The sequence below is a fragment of the Beta vulgaris genome, chromosome 5 (genome assembly GCF_026745355.1).
Source record: "Beta vulgaris subsp. vulgaris cultivar EL10 chromosome 5, EL10.2, whole genome shotgun sequence".
Classification (NCBI taxonomy): Eukaryota; Viridiplantae; Streptophyta; class Magnoliopsida; order Caryophyllales; family Amaranthaceae; genus Beta; species Beta vulgaris.
This window is the reverse complement of record NC_079206.1, coordinates 32,862,171-32,879,536: the sequence shown is the minus strand read 5'-3', so window position 1 is coordinate 32,879,536 and position 17,366 is coordinate 32,862,171. Positions and strand designations below refer to the sequence as shown.

At 35.3% G+C, this 17,366-nt stretch overlaps 1 protein-coding gene across 6 annotated transcripts in view; it reads right to left on the bottom strand.

The window, feature by feature from the left end:
• Window positions 1-7,558: 7,558 nt before the first annotated feature.
• The window catches only part of LOC104893760 (signal peptide peptidase-like 3), a 28,773-nt gene continuing 18,965 nt past the window's right edge, over window positions 7,559-17,366 (bottom strand). For 4 of the 6 annotated variants that reach the window (XM_010679897.4, XM_010679899.4, XM_048644609.2 and 1 more), the window contains 7 exons: window positions 17,164-17,320; window positions 14,592-14,645; window positions 14,422-14,514; window positions 12,119-12,261; window positions 11,107-11,177; window positions 9,333-9,413; window positions 7,559-7,913 (listed from right to left, as the gene is read on the bottom strand). In XM_010679897.4, the coding sequence (XP_010678199.1) occupies window positions 7,819-7,913; window positions 9,333-9,413; window positions 11,107-11,177; window positions 12,119-12,261; window positions 14,422-14,514; window positions 14,592-14,645; window positions 17,164-17,320 (694 nt within the window). In that variant the 3' untranslated portion in view covers window positions 7,559-7,818. Of the gene's footprint in view, window positions 7,914-9,332; window positions 9,414-11,106; window positions 11,178-12,118; window positions 12,262-14,421; window positions 14,526-14,591; window positions 14,646-17,163; window positions 17,321-17,366 lie in introns of those variants that run through there. The other 2 variants (XM_010679898.4, XR_790135.4) reach the window with 2 other exon arrangements.

Here is a 17,366-nt window from a genome sequence, read left to right as displayed (position 1 = left end):
TGATGTATGCTATGGTTTGTACTAGGTCAGATCTTGCACATGCAGTCAGTGTGGTTAGTAGGTTCATGGGTGATCCTGGTAAGGAGCATTGGCAGGCAGTCAAGAGGATTTTTCGGTATCTTAGAGGTACGTCAGATATTGGTCTCATCTTTGGAGGTGATATGGCTTGCTTAGTTGCAGGATACTCTGATTCTGATTATGCTGGAGATGTGGATGGTAGAAGGTCTATGACTGGTTATGTGTTCACTCTTGGTGGTTCTGTGGTAAGTTGGAAAGCAACTTTGCAGCCTACGGTAACTTTGTCTACTACTGAGGCAGAGTATATGGCGTTGATAGAAACAGATAAGGAGGGGATCTGGTTAAAGTGGTTAATCAGTGATTTGGGTCTATATCATGATAAGGCAACTGTGTATTGTGACAGCTTAAGTGCAATATGTCTGGCCAAGGATCAAGTCCATCATGAGAGGACTAAGCACATTGATGTCAGATATCATTTTCTGAGGAGTGAGACAAGGATTAAGGTGAAGAAGGTAAGAACTGCTGATAATCCTGTTGATATGTTCACTAAGCCGGTTCCGCAGAATAAGTTCCAACATTGTCTGGACTTACTCAATGTTCGCGATTGTTAAGTGCCCTCTTGGGGCAATTCTGGGGTCCTTAGGGACTAATATGGTCTAGTTGTCTTTTGGGACAAATCTAATGTTTGGGAGATTCTGTGCGTTGTGATCAATGCATCTGGTTTTCTGGTTATTGTGAGAGGATTCAACTCAAGGTGGAGATTTGTAAGAATATGCCTTGAATTGTTGTGCTTAGAAGGTGTTCGACGAAATGCGTAGGAGATGCACGTCTGCGTCTCACCCGGGTAGGTCGGGCGCGGGAGCAAATCTGGGAGAACATAGTTTCTCCCGGTCGGGCGCACAAGCATGCCTGGGAGAACTGGAGACCGCCCGGTCGGGCGAATTTCGCCCTGGACGCCCGAGCGGGTTGGCGAATAACGCGAAAAACGCGTTTTGAGCCGCTTGGTATAAATAGATTATTTTTACCTAGGTTTTACACTACGAAAAACACTCTGTTCTCTCTGTAATCTGGTTTCTTCTCATAATAAAATATTCTCTCTCTCTCTGCCGTGGACGTAGCCAAATTGGTGAACCACGTAAATCTGTTGTCTATTTTTATTGTTTTTGCATTCATTATTTGTTCTCTTCCACATCTGTTATTACATATTTCATCTTACAATCCTACGATCTAATCCTATCAATTTAATCCTACAAACCATTATGATCCAAAGTATGAGCCTCATTCTGATAACATGTTTCATAAGTCATACTTTTCCGTTATTGGACTCTACTAAATATGATTTCATGCACCCTAAAAAATAATATAAGTCGGTTTATTAACAGAAAAGCCTAATTTTGTGATATGTTCATGAAACAATTGATTACTAGGATATACTTGTCCATTTTTCCAAAAACGTTAAATAGGATGAAAACATGCAAATTAAATCTTTGATTACCAAACACAATTAAAGGTGATGAAAATAATAAAGAGAAAGCCAATAACCAAATACATAAAAAATGTAAAAAAATAAAGAAAGATTAGAAATATACCAACAATGATTCTTTGAAAAGATCTACATCAAAAGATATGTACTATGTAGTACCTTCATCAAATCAAAGAAGAAATGACTTAAGGATCCTTAGAAATATACTTATGTCGTCATGGTGTAAGAGAGTAACAGTTCTGGAGGAGCAAAGTTTAATGCATAGAGAAGAATAAGCAAAACTTCATTATGTTTTGAGTATTTTTAAAGAATTTGAGAGTAGGAGAAAATATCGTGGAATAATGCGGAAAAAACCATCCATAAAGTGGGAAAATTAAGCTTATTTTTAGAGAAATTGAATTGGGTTTTCGAAAATGCGTCGCAGCCTAAAATGAGGGTTTGTACGGCACGATCTTCTATGCTTCAGCGCAAACTCGCCAGCGCTAGTAGGCGACCTTTGGGATCTACCTTATGGTGCATGGTCGCGCGAGTCTTCGTCTAGAGTCCACGTAGCTCGTGCAAACAGCTGTGATTCTGACCGAATCTTCGATTATCCGTGAACAACCATTTTCTATTATCCTTTATGAAATATTATTATTTAAAACATATTTATAAATCTAACTTCTTTAAATTATTTAATAAAACATTATTTTAAAAGAAATTAAAATTCAATTAATTAATAATTAATTGAGCTTTTTTAAAACGGGTTTCGATACCTTTTATTTCTAGATGGACTTTGAACTTTGTAAATGGGTTTAAATCAAGCTTTTCATATCAATCTAATTTGCATAGGAACAATTAGAACGGTGATATGTGTCATCATTGGATACTAAAATGAGAAGCCATGTTTATTATTCTATACTTCCCTTGTTTGGGAATGTTACGTAAGTGACCAACAACTTAAATGACAAAAAAAGTTGTCTTTAATTATAAAATTGCTCCTACTAATTTCACCCACCAATTAACCTAATAACCCACATTAATCACTTCAATTCCTTCTTAACTTAATTAATCAATAACCCTCCCTCTCTCTCCTTAAACCAATGTCACCCTATTCTCCATCGTCTTTACCCCATAACAACCATGCCCACCACTGTTTAGAAAAAAACTTATCTTCTGCTTGACCAACTAATACCATCTTGTTCTCTCGCGTCCTCACCATTATATTCGTACCGGCATTTTACGTTGCTTAAATCTGGAAATTCGAGTCAAATCTGAACCTGTTTCTGCTAAGAAATTAAGTATGTTTATGATATGCAAAGGGAATGCCGGGTCAGATCTGGATGTCCTGAGTCACTAATCCGTACGCCGGAATCCTGCAAATGATAAGATTAGACTGCCCCGGGGTGGTTCCGGGATCGCCTCTCCGACGCTCAAGTCAGTAAATGATCAAGCTAGAGAGATAAAGTCTAGAGAGAGATGCTCTGGTTTGTTAGGTCATAATTCAATACTTGCTCATTTATGAGGAAGTTGGTATTTATAGTGCTCTGGGATCCTTAGCTGTAAACTAGGTGGAATGCACTGACAGCTGGAATGGAAACCTAGAGATGGGCCCCTGAAGGCCAAATGGCTTGTTGGACCTTGATCCTCCCTTAGTTGGCTTATAGCCTGGAAATAAGCCCAAACATAACCTATCAACAACCCCGTTCCGAATATCAACCCCTGAATCTCGCTGTCATTTTGCAACTCCAACACAAACCCTAGTTTCTTTCTTATTTTTCTCTATGTCCGAGGAATCATCAGCCTAAGCAAAGATAGTCCAATATTGGCAATATACGATCTTATTAAAACCTTGGAAATTTCTTACGACGTCTGAACAAAAATGGCCGAATTGCAAACCTTCATCTATGAATCAAACACCTATTTCGCCTCCTTAAATCGCCATTAAAGCACTACAATAGAGAAATATAGAAGAGAGAAAGTGAAGAGAAGAACTTCCCGTATGATAATAAGGTCGCTCAGACTTGTTGGGGGGTTTTGTCGGAATTCATCATCGTCGATTTCGTCGTTGAAGTTGTCAATTTTGAATTACAGGAACACTTTCTCATATGATAAACTAGTTTAATCAAGTGTTTAAGATTTCTATTAAATTGTCATTTTTTTTGTTAAGTGTAATTTCCAACTTTAGTACCCTTTCTCTCCCAATCATTTAAAATGAAACGGAAAAAAGTATATTCTAACAAATAAAATTTATTATTAATATGAAATTTCTATTTTAAAACAATAAATTTCGTATAGAAAAATATAAAAACAATTGAAAAATTCTCATTTTCAAATGATAGTATTGATTCAGAACAAACATCAGAAGATGGAGTATAGTTAGGTATAATCAATATAAAAAGATAAAAATACATATTTATAATTTTGAACCTATAACATATCATGGTAGCATTCTAGTGAAAGTTTGTCAACGACATTGCAAAGGTATTATGTAATTCACTAATTATTTTATTCATAGAATATTTATTGTATACATAATTATTCATGTTTGTTTTTTCACATATATCTATATGTCAGATCTTATTCTTTTCTCCATGAACTTGATTCTACTAAACTAATTGAAAAATCAAAGTTCACGTTTCTAGACTATTTGAGGTCACATATCATTAAAAAAAGGAGAAAGTTTGATAAGTCTTGATATGGTCATGATAGATGAAAATGTATGTTTTTCTCTTAAACAGTATTTTCGATTATTAGTGGGGGTTACTAAACGCAACCTCACTTTACTAACGCAACCCCAAAAATCCTTATAATCATATTCTTTCTAAAAAAAATATCTCTCTCTTAAAATATTCTCTCCTCCTCCTTTCTAACTGTTAAAGGAAAAAAACTTCCTAAAAGACCTTATTCACAAATTTTAATCTGATACTCAATGGACGATAATCTTGACTCAAGCGAATTTCAATCTAATGTATGTTGTTCATTTTTTTTCGTTGTCGGGCGATTATTATGCATCGATTTGCCTTATTTCGTGCAATTTGCATGAAACAGAAAAGGCTGTTTCGTTCAATCTGCACGAAACAGTCTATTCTGTTTCAGGTAGATTGCACGAAACAGTTTATTCTGTTTCATGCAGATTGCACGAAATAAGGCTATTCTATTTCATGCAGATTGCACGAAACAGTAAATTCGAAACTTCAATAATTTTCGCAGTTTTCTTCCAGATTGTAACTCGCAATTTGCTGTTTGCTGTTTTGAAACCACGAAAATGGATAAAGGAGGAAGAGAAATCACTGAATTTGTTGTGTTGTTATGGATAAATCACTCGAAAATGGAGGAATTCTTAGAAATTAAATTGGTACAACCTTAGAAAAAAGCTAGAGAAAAGGTAGAGAGAGAAAGTAGGCAGAAATTGCTAGATGATGAATGAAGTTATGAGGGATATTTTAGGTATTTTACTAGGCCGCGTTAGTAAAGTGAGGCTGCATTTAGCAACCATGTTATTAGTAGAGGATGGTTTTATATTTAATTAATTATATTTATGATACCATCATCATGATGTTTTTTTTTTACTTTTCCATCTTGCCTTCTATATGTGTTAGTGTTTATGTGCCATTAACTTTAATTTGTGGTTGTCACTCATGTTTGCTATAATTTTTCAGTCATGCATCTATTAAATAAGTACCCTTTACTTTCTTCAAGTATCATTGGGTTGTTCTTCATGTTAAAATTGTGTTAATTATGTTAGTCATACTAATTATTGGGATACTATTTAATAATAGACTTAGCTACACTATTTAGTTTGATAGTAAAAAATATAAAATTTATATATCGCAATAAAAAATCTAGAAATAAGAGTATAATGACAAATACTTTATTCGTTCTTTTTCTACTGCAACAATCGATTTGTGCATGGCTTCTAAGAAAATGAAAAAATGGGTAGTTTAACGTAGAGGTACCCCTTTAATTAACAAGTGTAGCGTATAAGTAAATCCTTAATAAGTAAACGCAATTTTATGAGGCATTTTTATGTGGCAATTTTATGAGTAATTAATGATGATTTTATTAACATAAAGTAAAGGCAATATTATCAATTATAGTCGTTTTTTTTTTTTTACTAAAAGTAAAGTAATCCAAATAGATAAAGTATCCAAAATGGTGATTATTGCAATAGAAAAAGAACAGAAAATAAAATGACGTTGAAAAATCCCATTTTACAACAATACAAAATCAACAATGTTAACAAAAAATTTGCAAAAAAAATAATATATACAAAAACCCGTGCAACGTACGGACTTCAAAACTAGTTGGAATTAATGAGGCTTTTTTTTCTTAAAGGAAAGATAGTATTAGGTATATTTCGACTGATAGAGATAAAATAGAGGCCAGGAGAGTGTTAGATTAGTAAAAAAAATTGAATTTTTTAACTAGAATAATACAAACTTTTGCCCATTGTCTCGCAATAATACAAACTTTTGATTATTATTGAATAATACAAACTTTTGTAAAAAATTCCTCCAATAGGGCATGACCGGTTCTTAATTTGTTGTAGGAGGTCACTAGCTGACGTGGCACTAATCAGGCCAGGTGTTGTTTTTTCATTGGTTGTTTTTTTAAAAAAATAAAAAAACAAAAAAGATTTTTTTCGTTTTTTCCTCCTTCCTCTCCACTGGTCTCTTTCCCCCTTCCCCACCATGGCCCATGCCTGCTTTTCCCTTCCCCACCCCCATTACCACCCCCACCCCCACCCTAAGGGGATCTGATAAAAAAACTATAACTCGCAAATCAAAAATCCCCAAAAAAGGAATCGTCAACTCAACAGAAAAAAACCCAGAAACAGTCCAAAAATGTTGAATATTCAAGAAATACCTTCCCGGAATTAGCTCCAAGAGACGGATCGGAGTGACGTCCATTAGTGGATTCTTCGTTAGTGAAGTCTTCGTAAGAGCAAAGTATATCATCGAAAGCAAAATCGAAGCGTTTGGAACCCGAGCTAGGTCGATCGGAAGATCCAGACGCCATGAAAACACAAAAGAAAAGCTCGAATCGGGGAAGAACGAATTTATTACTGGAGAAGGAGAAGAAAAATGGTTGAGGCGAAAGTTAGGGCTTGATGTATTTTAGGGGTGAGGGAGTGGAGGGGGTGGTTTTCGAGGCTGGGGTGGCTGGAATTGGTGGTTTTTGAGGGTGGCTGTGAGATGGGGGAGACGGACTGAGGTGGTTTTGGTGGTAGCTGTGGGGTGGAGGAGATGTCGCCATGTCGGGGGCTAGGGGTGGTTCAGGGGGGTGGTGGGTAGTGCATGGGAAGGTTGCCATATCTAGTGGGTTTTTGGTGGGTTGTTTTTGGGGAAAGTGGTTGTGGGGTGTGGGGTGGGGGGGGGGGGGGGGGGAAGGGGCTGAGGTGGTTCAGATGGATGGAAGGTTGGGGAGGAGGGGAAAGAAGTAATATTATTTTTGTAATTTTTTACCTGTTTTACAAGTTACAAGTCAACTTCACCTACTGGAGGAATTTTGGCCTAAATATTGTATTATTATAAAATAATCAAAAGTTTATATTATTGCGAAAGAACGGGCCAAAGTTGTTTTATTCCAGTTAAAAAATCCAAAAAATTTAAGGGGTTAGATTCGTAATATAATCATTTTGAGACTATGCTAAATATGACAGCTTATTATGTTGAAGAATCTTGTAAAATAATACTCCCTCCGTTTTTTTTTTAGATGTAACATTGGACTTTTCACATTTGCCGATGCACAACTTTGACCGATAATATCTCCAATTGTATAAAAGTAAAAATTATAAAAAAATATATATTTGGAAAGTGTATACTGTGACGAAACAAACAAGATCTCACATGACTATTTTTTCTTATGTATAAATAACAATTAGTGGTCAAAGTGTAATGGATAAATAGTGCCCAAAGTCAATATGTTATATCTAAAACAAACGGAGGTAGTAACTTTCATAAATCATTCAAGAAACCACATGTTCCTAGATCCGGGTGAACCAAGTAAGCATATATTCAGCGTGCATACGCTCCATGGTGCGCTCCCTAAAAATTATCAATTTATTTAGTCCTATACCGTAAATCATACTGTTTTTTCTTAAAAGGGAAAATTATACAATTTTTTTTTTTTCGAAGGGAAGATCATACATTATATACAACACAATGATACACCCCAAGGTTACGGTTGCGCTTGCCCAGAAAAAAAAGAAAAAAAGAAAAAAAAGAAAAAAACAAACAATTAACAAAAGAAAGAATATGCACAATCTCGGATCAAGATTCGCCCAACATATCTTGGCTAGTATTAACAATTAATTTTGGTTAATTGCTGGCCTTTCAAGCTTCTGCAGGTTGTTGTCCATCAGATTCGAAATCGTAATTCCAAAGATTCCTCAGCTCACCTCGAAACAAACTTAATAGAACTGCCACCCCTGCATAACAGAAATAAAATTGGTCATTAGGATTAGAGTTGTCAAAAGCGGACACAACCAAAAGGATCAACCTAAAATTAAGCATGATGAGGCCCGACTGGACTCCGAAAAATTGATTAAACCAAACAGAACTTAAATCAACCCAACACCAAGTTGACCACAGAATTCAAGATTCCAACTTCGAACAAATCTAAGGACGACCGGACACCCAAGGTGACAATGTTGAGACTCGAACCGAACCCACACCTAACCCGAGAAGACCCCATATTCAATTTATCCCAAAACAACACACATCTAACCCAACCGACCTCAATCTGATGTGTTTAGAACCCGACACGACATCAACACGACCCGTGTGTTGATCTAACTAGCTTTTAACTCAACTCTTATTTACCCGAGCCCAATCCTCTAAATACTTAGGCACTTATTTCTACTCGACCACATTAAAAATATATCAATAAAATCGTCTGCCAGTAATCGACTCTAAAGTTACAAAGCACGTTGAAGTATGACCATATGAAGATATAATATTATACAATAATTTCACGTATAATTATGATAGTTCAAGGTGAGAAAAATATAGATTTTCACTCGTTGAGACAACAAAATCCAACATTGAACCAACACACACTAACTCTACCCGAAATAAAACCCACTTGTCAAATCTTCTATCCCAAAAACTGCATAGCACTTGTGTGTCACTTCTTCATATTGGTTATGTTGTACTTTAAAACTTCAAATTATTAAATGGTGGGTCATAGTAATAAAACAACCAATGAATAAGTGGCAAAAAAGTGATACATGATTTGTGGGAAAGAAGATTTGAATTCGATTAATGATAAGTAAGTTGAAATGACTCTCTTTAATAAAAATCGAACTTGAACCAGCTGAACAACATTTGTTATGACTTAACTATATTAGAATCCAGACATAACACAAAGCCGACATGACCTAGAACAGACGCGGATAAAATGACTATGTCCTGATTGAGTATGAGCAAGTTTGACCCCAATTAAACTTGTTCATACTGAATCCGAACATGACTAGAAGTCTAGAACAAAACTAGGTCACATCCGATAAACATCCTATCCAAACTTTACCCTAACCCGAAGTTCGAAATAACCTGATATAAACCCCTTCCAAAGCCAAATCGAATTATCCCACAAATTTTCCTGGACCGAAATTGCCAAGACATGAACTCGACTCAAACCTGGAAGGATAAATGACTTGAATTGGCTCGACCCAAATATGACCCAAGCCAAGCTTCAACTGAAATAGCAGGCTTGTTAGCCTGAGATGACCCAACTGAACAAGACCTAACATGAACCCAGCTGCACACCCGACTTCACAACTCTAATTAGGATGGAAAAATCTGACGAGCAAACAGGAAAAGCAATACATCATCAGTGATATTATTACCTAATGTACATGGAACAAGGTACAATAGCGCAGGTTGACCCATCTCCATAAGGTATAAAGCCAAGTACGTGAGGAATAGCCCTGGAAAGGTCAAATAGAAACAAGTGAATTTAAGACAAATGGCTGCAAGAAACACAAAATTCATATATCATTCCAAATTCCACGAGTACCTCCAACACAATCTACATTCAGGGTAGGATAAGGGGTAAGGGGTCAGAGGGAGGGAGGGAGGGAGGGAGGGAGGGAGAGGGGCGTCAATAGCTGTAGAAGAGAGAAAGTATTCCTACAAACAGCACAGCTATATCATGATCAGAAAAAAAGGAAACAAAATGGTCAGAAAACAATGGCCAACGCTTCACCCCAAGATACCCCTTGGTCCTATAGACAAGACCTTACTAGTCACATCACATAAAAGGTGGAAAAAAACGAAAATAGAAAGTGCACTAATTAATTTTCTCAATGAAGCCTAAAAAACTTTCCTGTTAGCATCTAATCAGTACCACCAGCAAGGACTACCATAAGCTTTCTGCAAGTCAAAAATCATGCCCCGTCTACTTATTCCTCTTCATGTTATGGAACAAACTTATCAGCGACAAAAGCACCACTAAAACATTGTTTTTTCTTGGACACAACTCTTAACTAGAAGAGGTAAGGCCAGATACTCGCTCAACAATACAGGAGCATTGAATATAATTTCAAACACACATGTGTGATCAAACTACTTGCATATAATCCGTATATGAAAAGGTACCATTATATTAGACTATTAGAAATGAATGGAATTAAACCTCGGCACATCACCGCATCACCACCATATTTTTAAAGTATTTGAGCTTACTGCCTTACCGTGGCCGAGATATTAGGCCTCAAACCAATCGCATTGCCTGCTATAGTTGTCATGTGACAGATACCTCGATCGCATTGAATATTTTAAACCATGTCCCACCTCCTCTATAAACCTCAAAAAGCAGCTTGTAATCATAGGAATACTCTTGATGCAGTAGACACGGTTCTGCCTTCCTAACACCGTTATAATGCCATTATCCTGCTACTTAAAATATCCTACATAAGTGGTAGGGAGAACACATGAAAATCCACTAAACTGCACTAACACCTTCCCCTTCCTCATGCAACTTCCTATTGCAAGTCACGCCTTTATGGATTTTTCTTTTGCTTATAAATGACTATAAACAGAAGGTCCCACAATCGTTGTATCAAGCTTTTTTTTAGGTGCAAAAATCCAAGATATCATAGATGCTCTAGGTGGGGCCTAAACCCGCGTGCTGTGAGAAATACATCCACGAGATTTCTCTAGGAAGCTTATAGTTTATCTTTGTACTTCTATTTCCATCTGATTATTTCTTTGGATTTTTCCTTCTGTTTTACATACTCAGCTTTTAATTCAATTTATTCTATTTCCTTTAATTGGGGCTTAAAAGGGGGGGGGGGTGGAGGAGGGAGAAAATATTCAGCTTTGATACTATTGCAATAGATCATAAGCAAACTTTACAGGCATGCTACTAAAAGAAGCTAGCAGCAAATTAACTGACAGCTAAATTCAACCAAGGAGGTGTGAGTTGGGTTCATTTGGTATGATACCATCTCCCGGACTGCTATTGAGGGATTGAGCCTTCATTCCCCCTCCCCGGCCTGTTATCCCAACTGAGTACTGCCTAAGATACGGACTCAGTATGGAGGCCCACCTCACCTTCAAAAAAAATAAAAGAAAAGTTTAACAGAGAAGTCTGAATCAGAAGTTCTGAATGCTACTTACCGATACCATAACCAATTGTCAACCAGAAAAAATATCCATTGATAAAGCCCCTCTTATTTGCCTTGTCATATCTGTTTTGAGCAAACAAAGATGAGCCAAATTTAAGTTTAAAAAAGAGAAACATATATACTTTTAAGCTTCAACTTTATCCTTCTTCAACCAAAGATAATGAACAGTTTAATTTTAATATATATACATCCTCTCTCTGTAGCATAATTAAGTTGAACAAGCACCTAACAAAAAATTTGAACCCTCCTCATTATTTAGGATAAGATTAATGTTCACAAATCTTGTAGTTGTTCTCATATTAGGCATATAGTCAATAATGCTCGCTGAAGCTATTGCTATGCTACAAGATCTCGAATTTGTGCTTAGTGGCCTTTTCTGTGGTCTGAAGAGTGGAGCAAAGGCCATACAAGAATAAAACTCTCAACCTCTTGGTTGTGGGGAAAGGCAATGCACCTAACAATTGGAGCATCTCTTAAGCACTTTTCCAATGTGGGGGGGGTAGAGGACATTGCTCTTTTCGATGTGTACATCCACTTGAGGTTTTGCTTGGAGTTAAAATGAATTCATGTCTAGCCTATGTTGGATTCCACAACTTTGGAAGAAAGCTTCCATGTATGGGGCATTTCTCTATCTATGAGCACTTTCATGATTGACATCAGTACTATTTTCAGTTGTCTAGAGTATAATGACAACTAAACTACAGAAACATATAGAGAGATGAGGGAAAGAAAAGACTAATTTTTAAATCATTATACTTCCTCCTTTTCAATTTAATTGTGACACTTTCTATTTTAGTAAGTTTCAATTTAGTTGTGACACTTTCATTTTGGGTAATAACATCTCTCTATTTCTCTATTTCTCTATCTCTCTCCTATCACATGGGACCCTTTTCTTTCTCTATCTCTCTCCTCTCCAAAAATTGCCCATGAGTCTGTGATTTTAAAAGTGTCACAACTAAATTAAAACTGAGATAGTAACAAATTGAAGAAAGAACAATAACTACCTGTAGCAGAATGAGACAAGTAAACCAGGAAAGAGAATGTCTCCGAAGCCAATCATATCAAATCCAGAAAGTGGATCTTTAAACCGAGGGATTCTAAGAAGCATAGGAAGATTCTCGCCGCCACTTTTATCACCACTGGCCACCTGGCGATAAATTATAAAGCCTTCAGGGGCTGTTCAGTTCAATAAAACAAAAAGAAAGCAATGAAGAGACAAAGATAAAAGTAATCAGGAAAGGGTACTCCATTTTTATATTAAGATGAATTAGGGATCCAATTCAGTATCTATAACTGAAATTTGCTTAAACTAATGCTAACTATTAGCGATATGTTGAATATAATCCGTACTAGAGTTAGCAGGCAACTATCCAAACTTTGATATGATTGGCACCACCAGTGGATATTTCACCGGAAAACTCAAAAGCAAAAAAAAGATGAAATTTTCTTTTGGATTTTTCACCAAGTACCCCTGAGGTATCACATAATTCATGAGGTGCCTCCACGGTTTCAAAAACTCATGAGGTGCGCCTTAATTTTGCATTTCTTTTGGATACTATGCCAAAAATATTCTTTATAGTAATATAAATCGCCTTTTTTTTTGCGGTCAACAGAGTTTTGATAGTGGCCCAAGTAGTGATATGATAGAGTAATAATATTATGTAGTATTCTAGTTCTGTTAGAATTCTATGTAATTTATGGTTTATTTTAAGTAAATGTTTAAATGATAAAGGAATCCTATTATGAGTAGGAGTCTAATTCCTTACCATTGAGTCTTATACTTAGTTTTATTTTACATTAGGCGTGTGATTAGTGATTAGATAGTAATTATCTTAGGTTTAGGCGTGTTAAGTTATCTTTATTAGGAAGATATCTTTTATCTTTAAGCTTTCCTAGTTCTAGTAGGTTTAGGAAAATCTTGTATTATAAATACATATTTTCGGTCATTTGAATAAAGTAGAGAGTGTTGTTTTTGAGTTTAACCTATTCCTTGTGGAATTAACGTTTTAGGAGTGAATCCAAGTTTAAGCAGTGAATGCAAACCCTAGTTATTATCACCCTTGGTTAGGAGTTGATAATTTCATATCATTGAACTTCTTGTGCGTGAGGCATAGGATTTTCGAACCTTAATCTTGAGTTAACATTCAAGATTCATTAAAGAAAACACAAAAAAACTAATCTTTTCATTCAAGAACTTAAGTATAGCCTTCAATTTCACACTAATATCTCATTCCCATCTCATTTTACGCATCAGGGGTCAGGTGATTTTGGGTAATTTAAGTTATAAGAATCAACACCATTAAGTTATTGAGGGTATATGGTATGGTATATCCAAATATAAGGGTTACCTAGTAAAGGGCAACCTCATGCATTTCATAAAACCTCAGGGTATCTGGTAAAAAAAACTGATTTTCTTTCATAAAAAAGCCCTTTCCTGCTCCAGTGAACCGCCGTCCCCCTTCCTTCCCCTCTTCTATCGCTGCCAATCCTGCCACCCCCTCTCTTGATAAGTTTTATCAATGTGCCAAGCTGCCAGATGAGTTCCGATTACAATGTGCCTTTGAAAGCAGAATCTATATATAGAAGAACGGAATGGGATAGAAAGAAACCGATTGTATAATCTATCCTCAGGCCTTCCACAATAGGTTCTCCTCCCAATTTTTCACAATTATAGAATACAGACTGCTGATGGAGGTCAATGTTTACATATAAGGCTCTAATTTTCTCTTCTTAGTTTTCTGTTGTCCAATTCAAAAACATTACGAAAAAGGAAATTTTATTTCTTCTAAGTATATATCTTACTCATAGCTGACTTGAAATACTATTCTTGATTTTGAGCAACATGATATAAAGTACTGACCGGCGAACGCCAAGGAGGAAAGTGCCTATAGCCTAAAAGTCTATGGCTTTTATACTTTCCAAGTGCACTAGAGTAAAAAACCAAAAATAGAGCCGCTTATAAATTTATATTCGTATGTACAAACACATTTATCTTTAAAGCATCAAACATAAAGGGAAGGACATCTCTATTTTATTAATTAAATATGTGGTTCAGTTATTTATAAATAAAAGAAAGAAACTGAGGTTTCTCCAATCTACATAAACGAAAGAAATATCCATGATGCCAAACAATTTGGAATGATCTTTAAGCCCTAATTTCATAATCCTTTTAACTATACGCCTATACATGAAAGGTGAAGAGATTGAAAATTAAGGGATGTCATAGAATAAGTCAAGATGCATAACGATGGATGAAAAACCGATAGTAACAGCACATAAGTCATTTGAGCACGACGAGTAATCTCACCACAACCATGACACTTTCTTGGAAAATCTCTTTAGATATAAAGACCCAAAAGATGTCGTAGCAAAATGCACAGCACAGTAGAGCTGTTGCAACCTGTGAATACACTGCAAATTTGGTCAGTCTTGTATGCTTCCATACATAAATTTCGCAATGAAGAGAGTTATTTTCACCTTGATATTGGGCAACCGAATAATCTGAAGAACTCTGATCATAAAACAAATTCCCTGACAAAACCAATTACATCAAGTTACAAATTTATGTAAACCCCAACTTATTATCAGTTTGATTTTTAGAGAATGATGAAAACAAGATAAATAGGAAGCAATCCCTCGTTTATCCATAAGGTGGACAATTTCAATGATTTGCAGCACGATATTAGTTCTTAAGATGTTTTAGCACAGATAAGCATATGAAGGCTTCCCTGAACATCAATAATTTCTCACAATATTGTGCGCATACCTAATTTTCTAAAAGGAATCAAACCAGGTAGCTTCAAACGCTCAAAGTATATAAGGCCAATGCATGATATATAGATGTGAATACAAGAAAATAATAGTAGATAAGGATAGATTAATTACAAAGCTTAAGTCCGTTTAGTTCAGCACCATGCATCATTCATTAGTGCTAAGACTGCTAACCCTTTTAAATTGCAAAAACAGAGCTATGCTCTCCGTTGTCAAAACATAGAACTCAGAATATAAGAATATTCTCAATTAGGCTATTATTGGAGCAGGAAGAAGAGCAATGCATGCACAACCAAGCACAATCTTAATATATCTGGAGAAGTTCTGATGAGGCAAAGAGAAGCTGAGCTTTGCTATACATAAGAATGGAATATTGCTATCAGATGTGGACAAAGATTAATGATCAAACAAACCCAATGCTGAGTGGCAGAACTACAGGACATACTTGATGGCATGTATAATGTTTGATGGACATGATTACGTGCCCACTAAAAGCTTTTTATTCATCATGTCCAAAAATCAAGAGTCCATCGGTATTTTCTCATACTTTTCTCCTTTCATAGACTTGAGCCCTATTTGACATACATTTCGACGGGCTTTTAGAGTTTTGTCCGAGTCAATATTCTCCTAAAGGAAAATAAGTTGTTTATTGTGAAGACTGAAGTAGATAAAATTAAAACAAACTAAAAGAAGTAGCTATTATAGAGGAATTGTTTGGAATACCAGTTCTTTCTTTTGAAAAGAAAAAGTATTCCAACATTAAACTTTATTAAACACTAAATTTTATGTCAACCAAACAACTCTTCAATATTCCACTTCCCTTGAATTTTCACCTGACATGTTTATCCATGTCAACCAAAGAAGCACTAAGGTACCTAATAGCTACAAGCCTACAACTGAAATTTCCGTACATGGCCTTGATGTGGGTAATGATTTGTTTTCATTAATTTAGCAATTAGTGTAATTTTGTACTTCTACCCCCATGATTATTCATATTGTATTTACTTCTACTTCAATTACACATTGGCTTCTTTTATTCGTGGATAAGAAATTGAAGTTTTTTCAACCTATACAAGATGAAAATTGCATTTTCGATTATTTTATTATTATATGAAAAATATCAATATCAAATATGACTTTTCCTTTACTTTTCGTCTTCATAGCATATCTAATGAACTGCAATTTACTAAAGAATACACATGAAAAAAAGATTATGAATTTGGGACCTATATAATTGTTACAAGAATGGAGAACCTTAAAGTCAGCTAATTGTATTATTGCTCACTAATGGTGGATTAGATTTTTTGGATTGACGCTTATGAATATTTAAACATTGTCCTATTTAAAAAATATATAAACACTTAATTTACCTTTAATAGAGTAAAAACAATGATTTTTATTTAGACATATCTCTAGTTTAAGTAGTAGATATATATGGTCACCTATGAAAAAGTTGCACCTCCACCCCCCGAAAATGCTATTGTGCTCCCAAGAGCACAGTGCACACCATGCACCTAGTAAATTTGTTCTATTTAAACAAATGTTCATTTTAAGCATATTTTTCATCAAAAAATATGTTCTATATTTCGTAAAAATTGTTCTATTTTCAATAACCAAATGTTCTATTTCAACAAATCTTTTTTTAAGCTTATTTTTCAGCAGGAAATTATGGTCTATTTTCAATAACCAAATGTTCTATTATAAATAATGTTCTTTTAAAACTTATTTTCCACCAAAAAATATATGTTCTATTTTCCCTGAAAATATGTTTTATATTTGATAGGCATATGTATTTAAGTAATTAAATTCTAGTAATGTTCCACTTCAACAATTTCGTAATTGGATTCCTGTAATGTTCCACTTCAACAGTAAAATGTTCTTTTTCGTAACAGTAAAATGTTCGTTTTCGTAAGTGAATTTTTGCAATGTTCCACTTCAACAGTAAAATATTCGTTTTCGTATTCGTAAATGTTCTATTTTGTATTGTGGGAGTAGAGTTCTCATTGTGCTCCTGGGAGTACAATGCACGCATTATCCACCACCACTGTCCGCAACTATTTAAAATGAAGCCATATTTCATAAGATGAAACCATAGAGCTCTACACAATGACAAACAATAACCAGCAAATGACATGCATAAGAGAGTTATCGACTATTTATCACACATAGATGAAATTAGGTGAAACCAAAAGTCCTTACCACACCAAGCACTTTATTCTAGTCCCATACCGAGGATTATAACGTGAAAAAAATACACAAGTAGTCATCATTGGCTTACAAGAATATCCTGACCAATCCATGAGTATGATCTGAACCGTGTCAGCACCCAAAAAACTGCGAAGCCAAAACAAGCCAACCAGAGCAAAGTACGAATAACATAAAATTCACCGACAAGAGGTAATTTAATATGTATTTGTCTGGCATTTCCACATCGTCTGCTTCGTGGCATTAAACAGAAACAAGCATTCAGAATTTTAATAA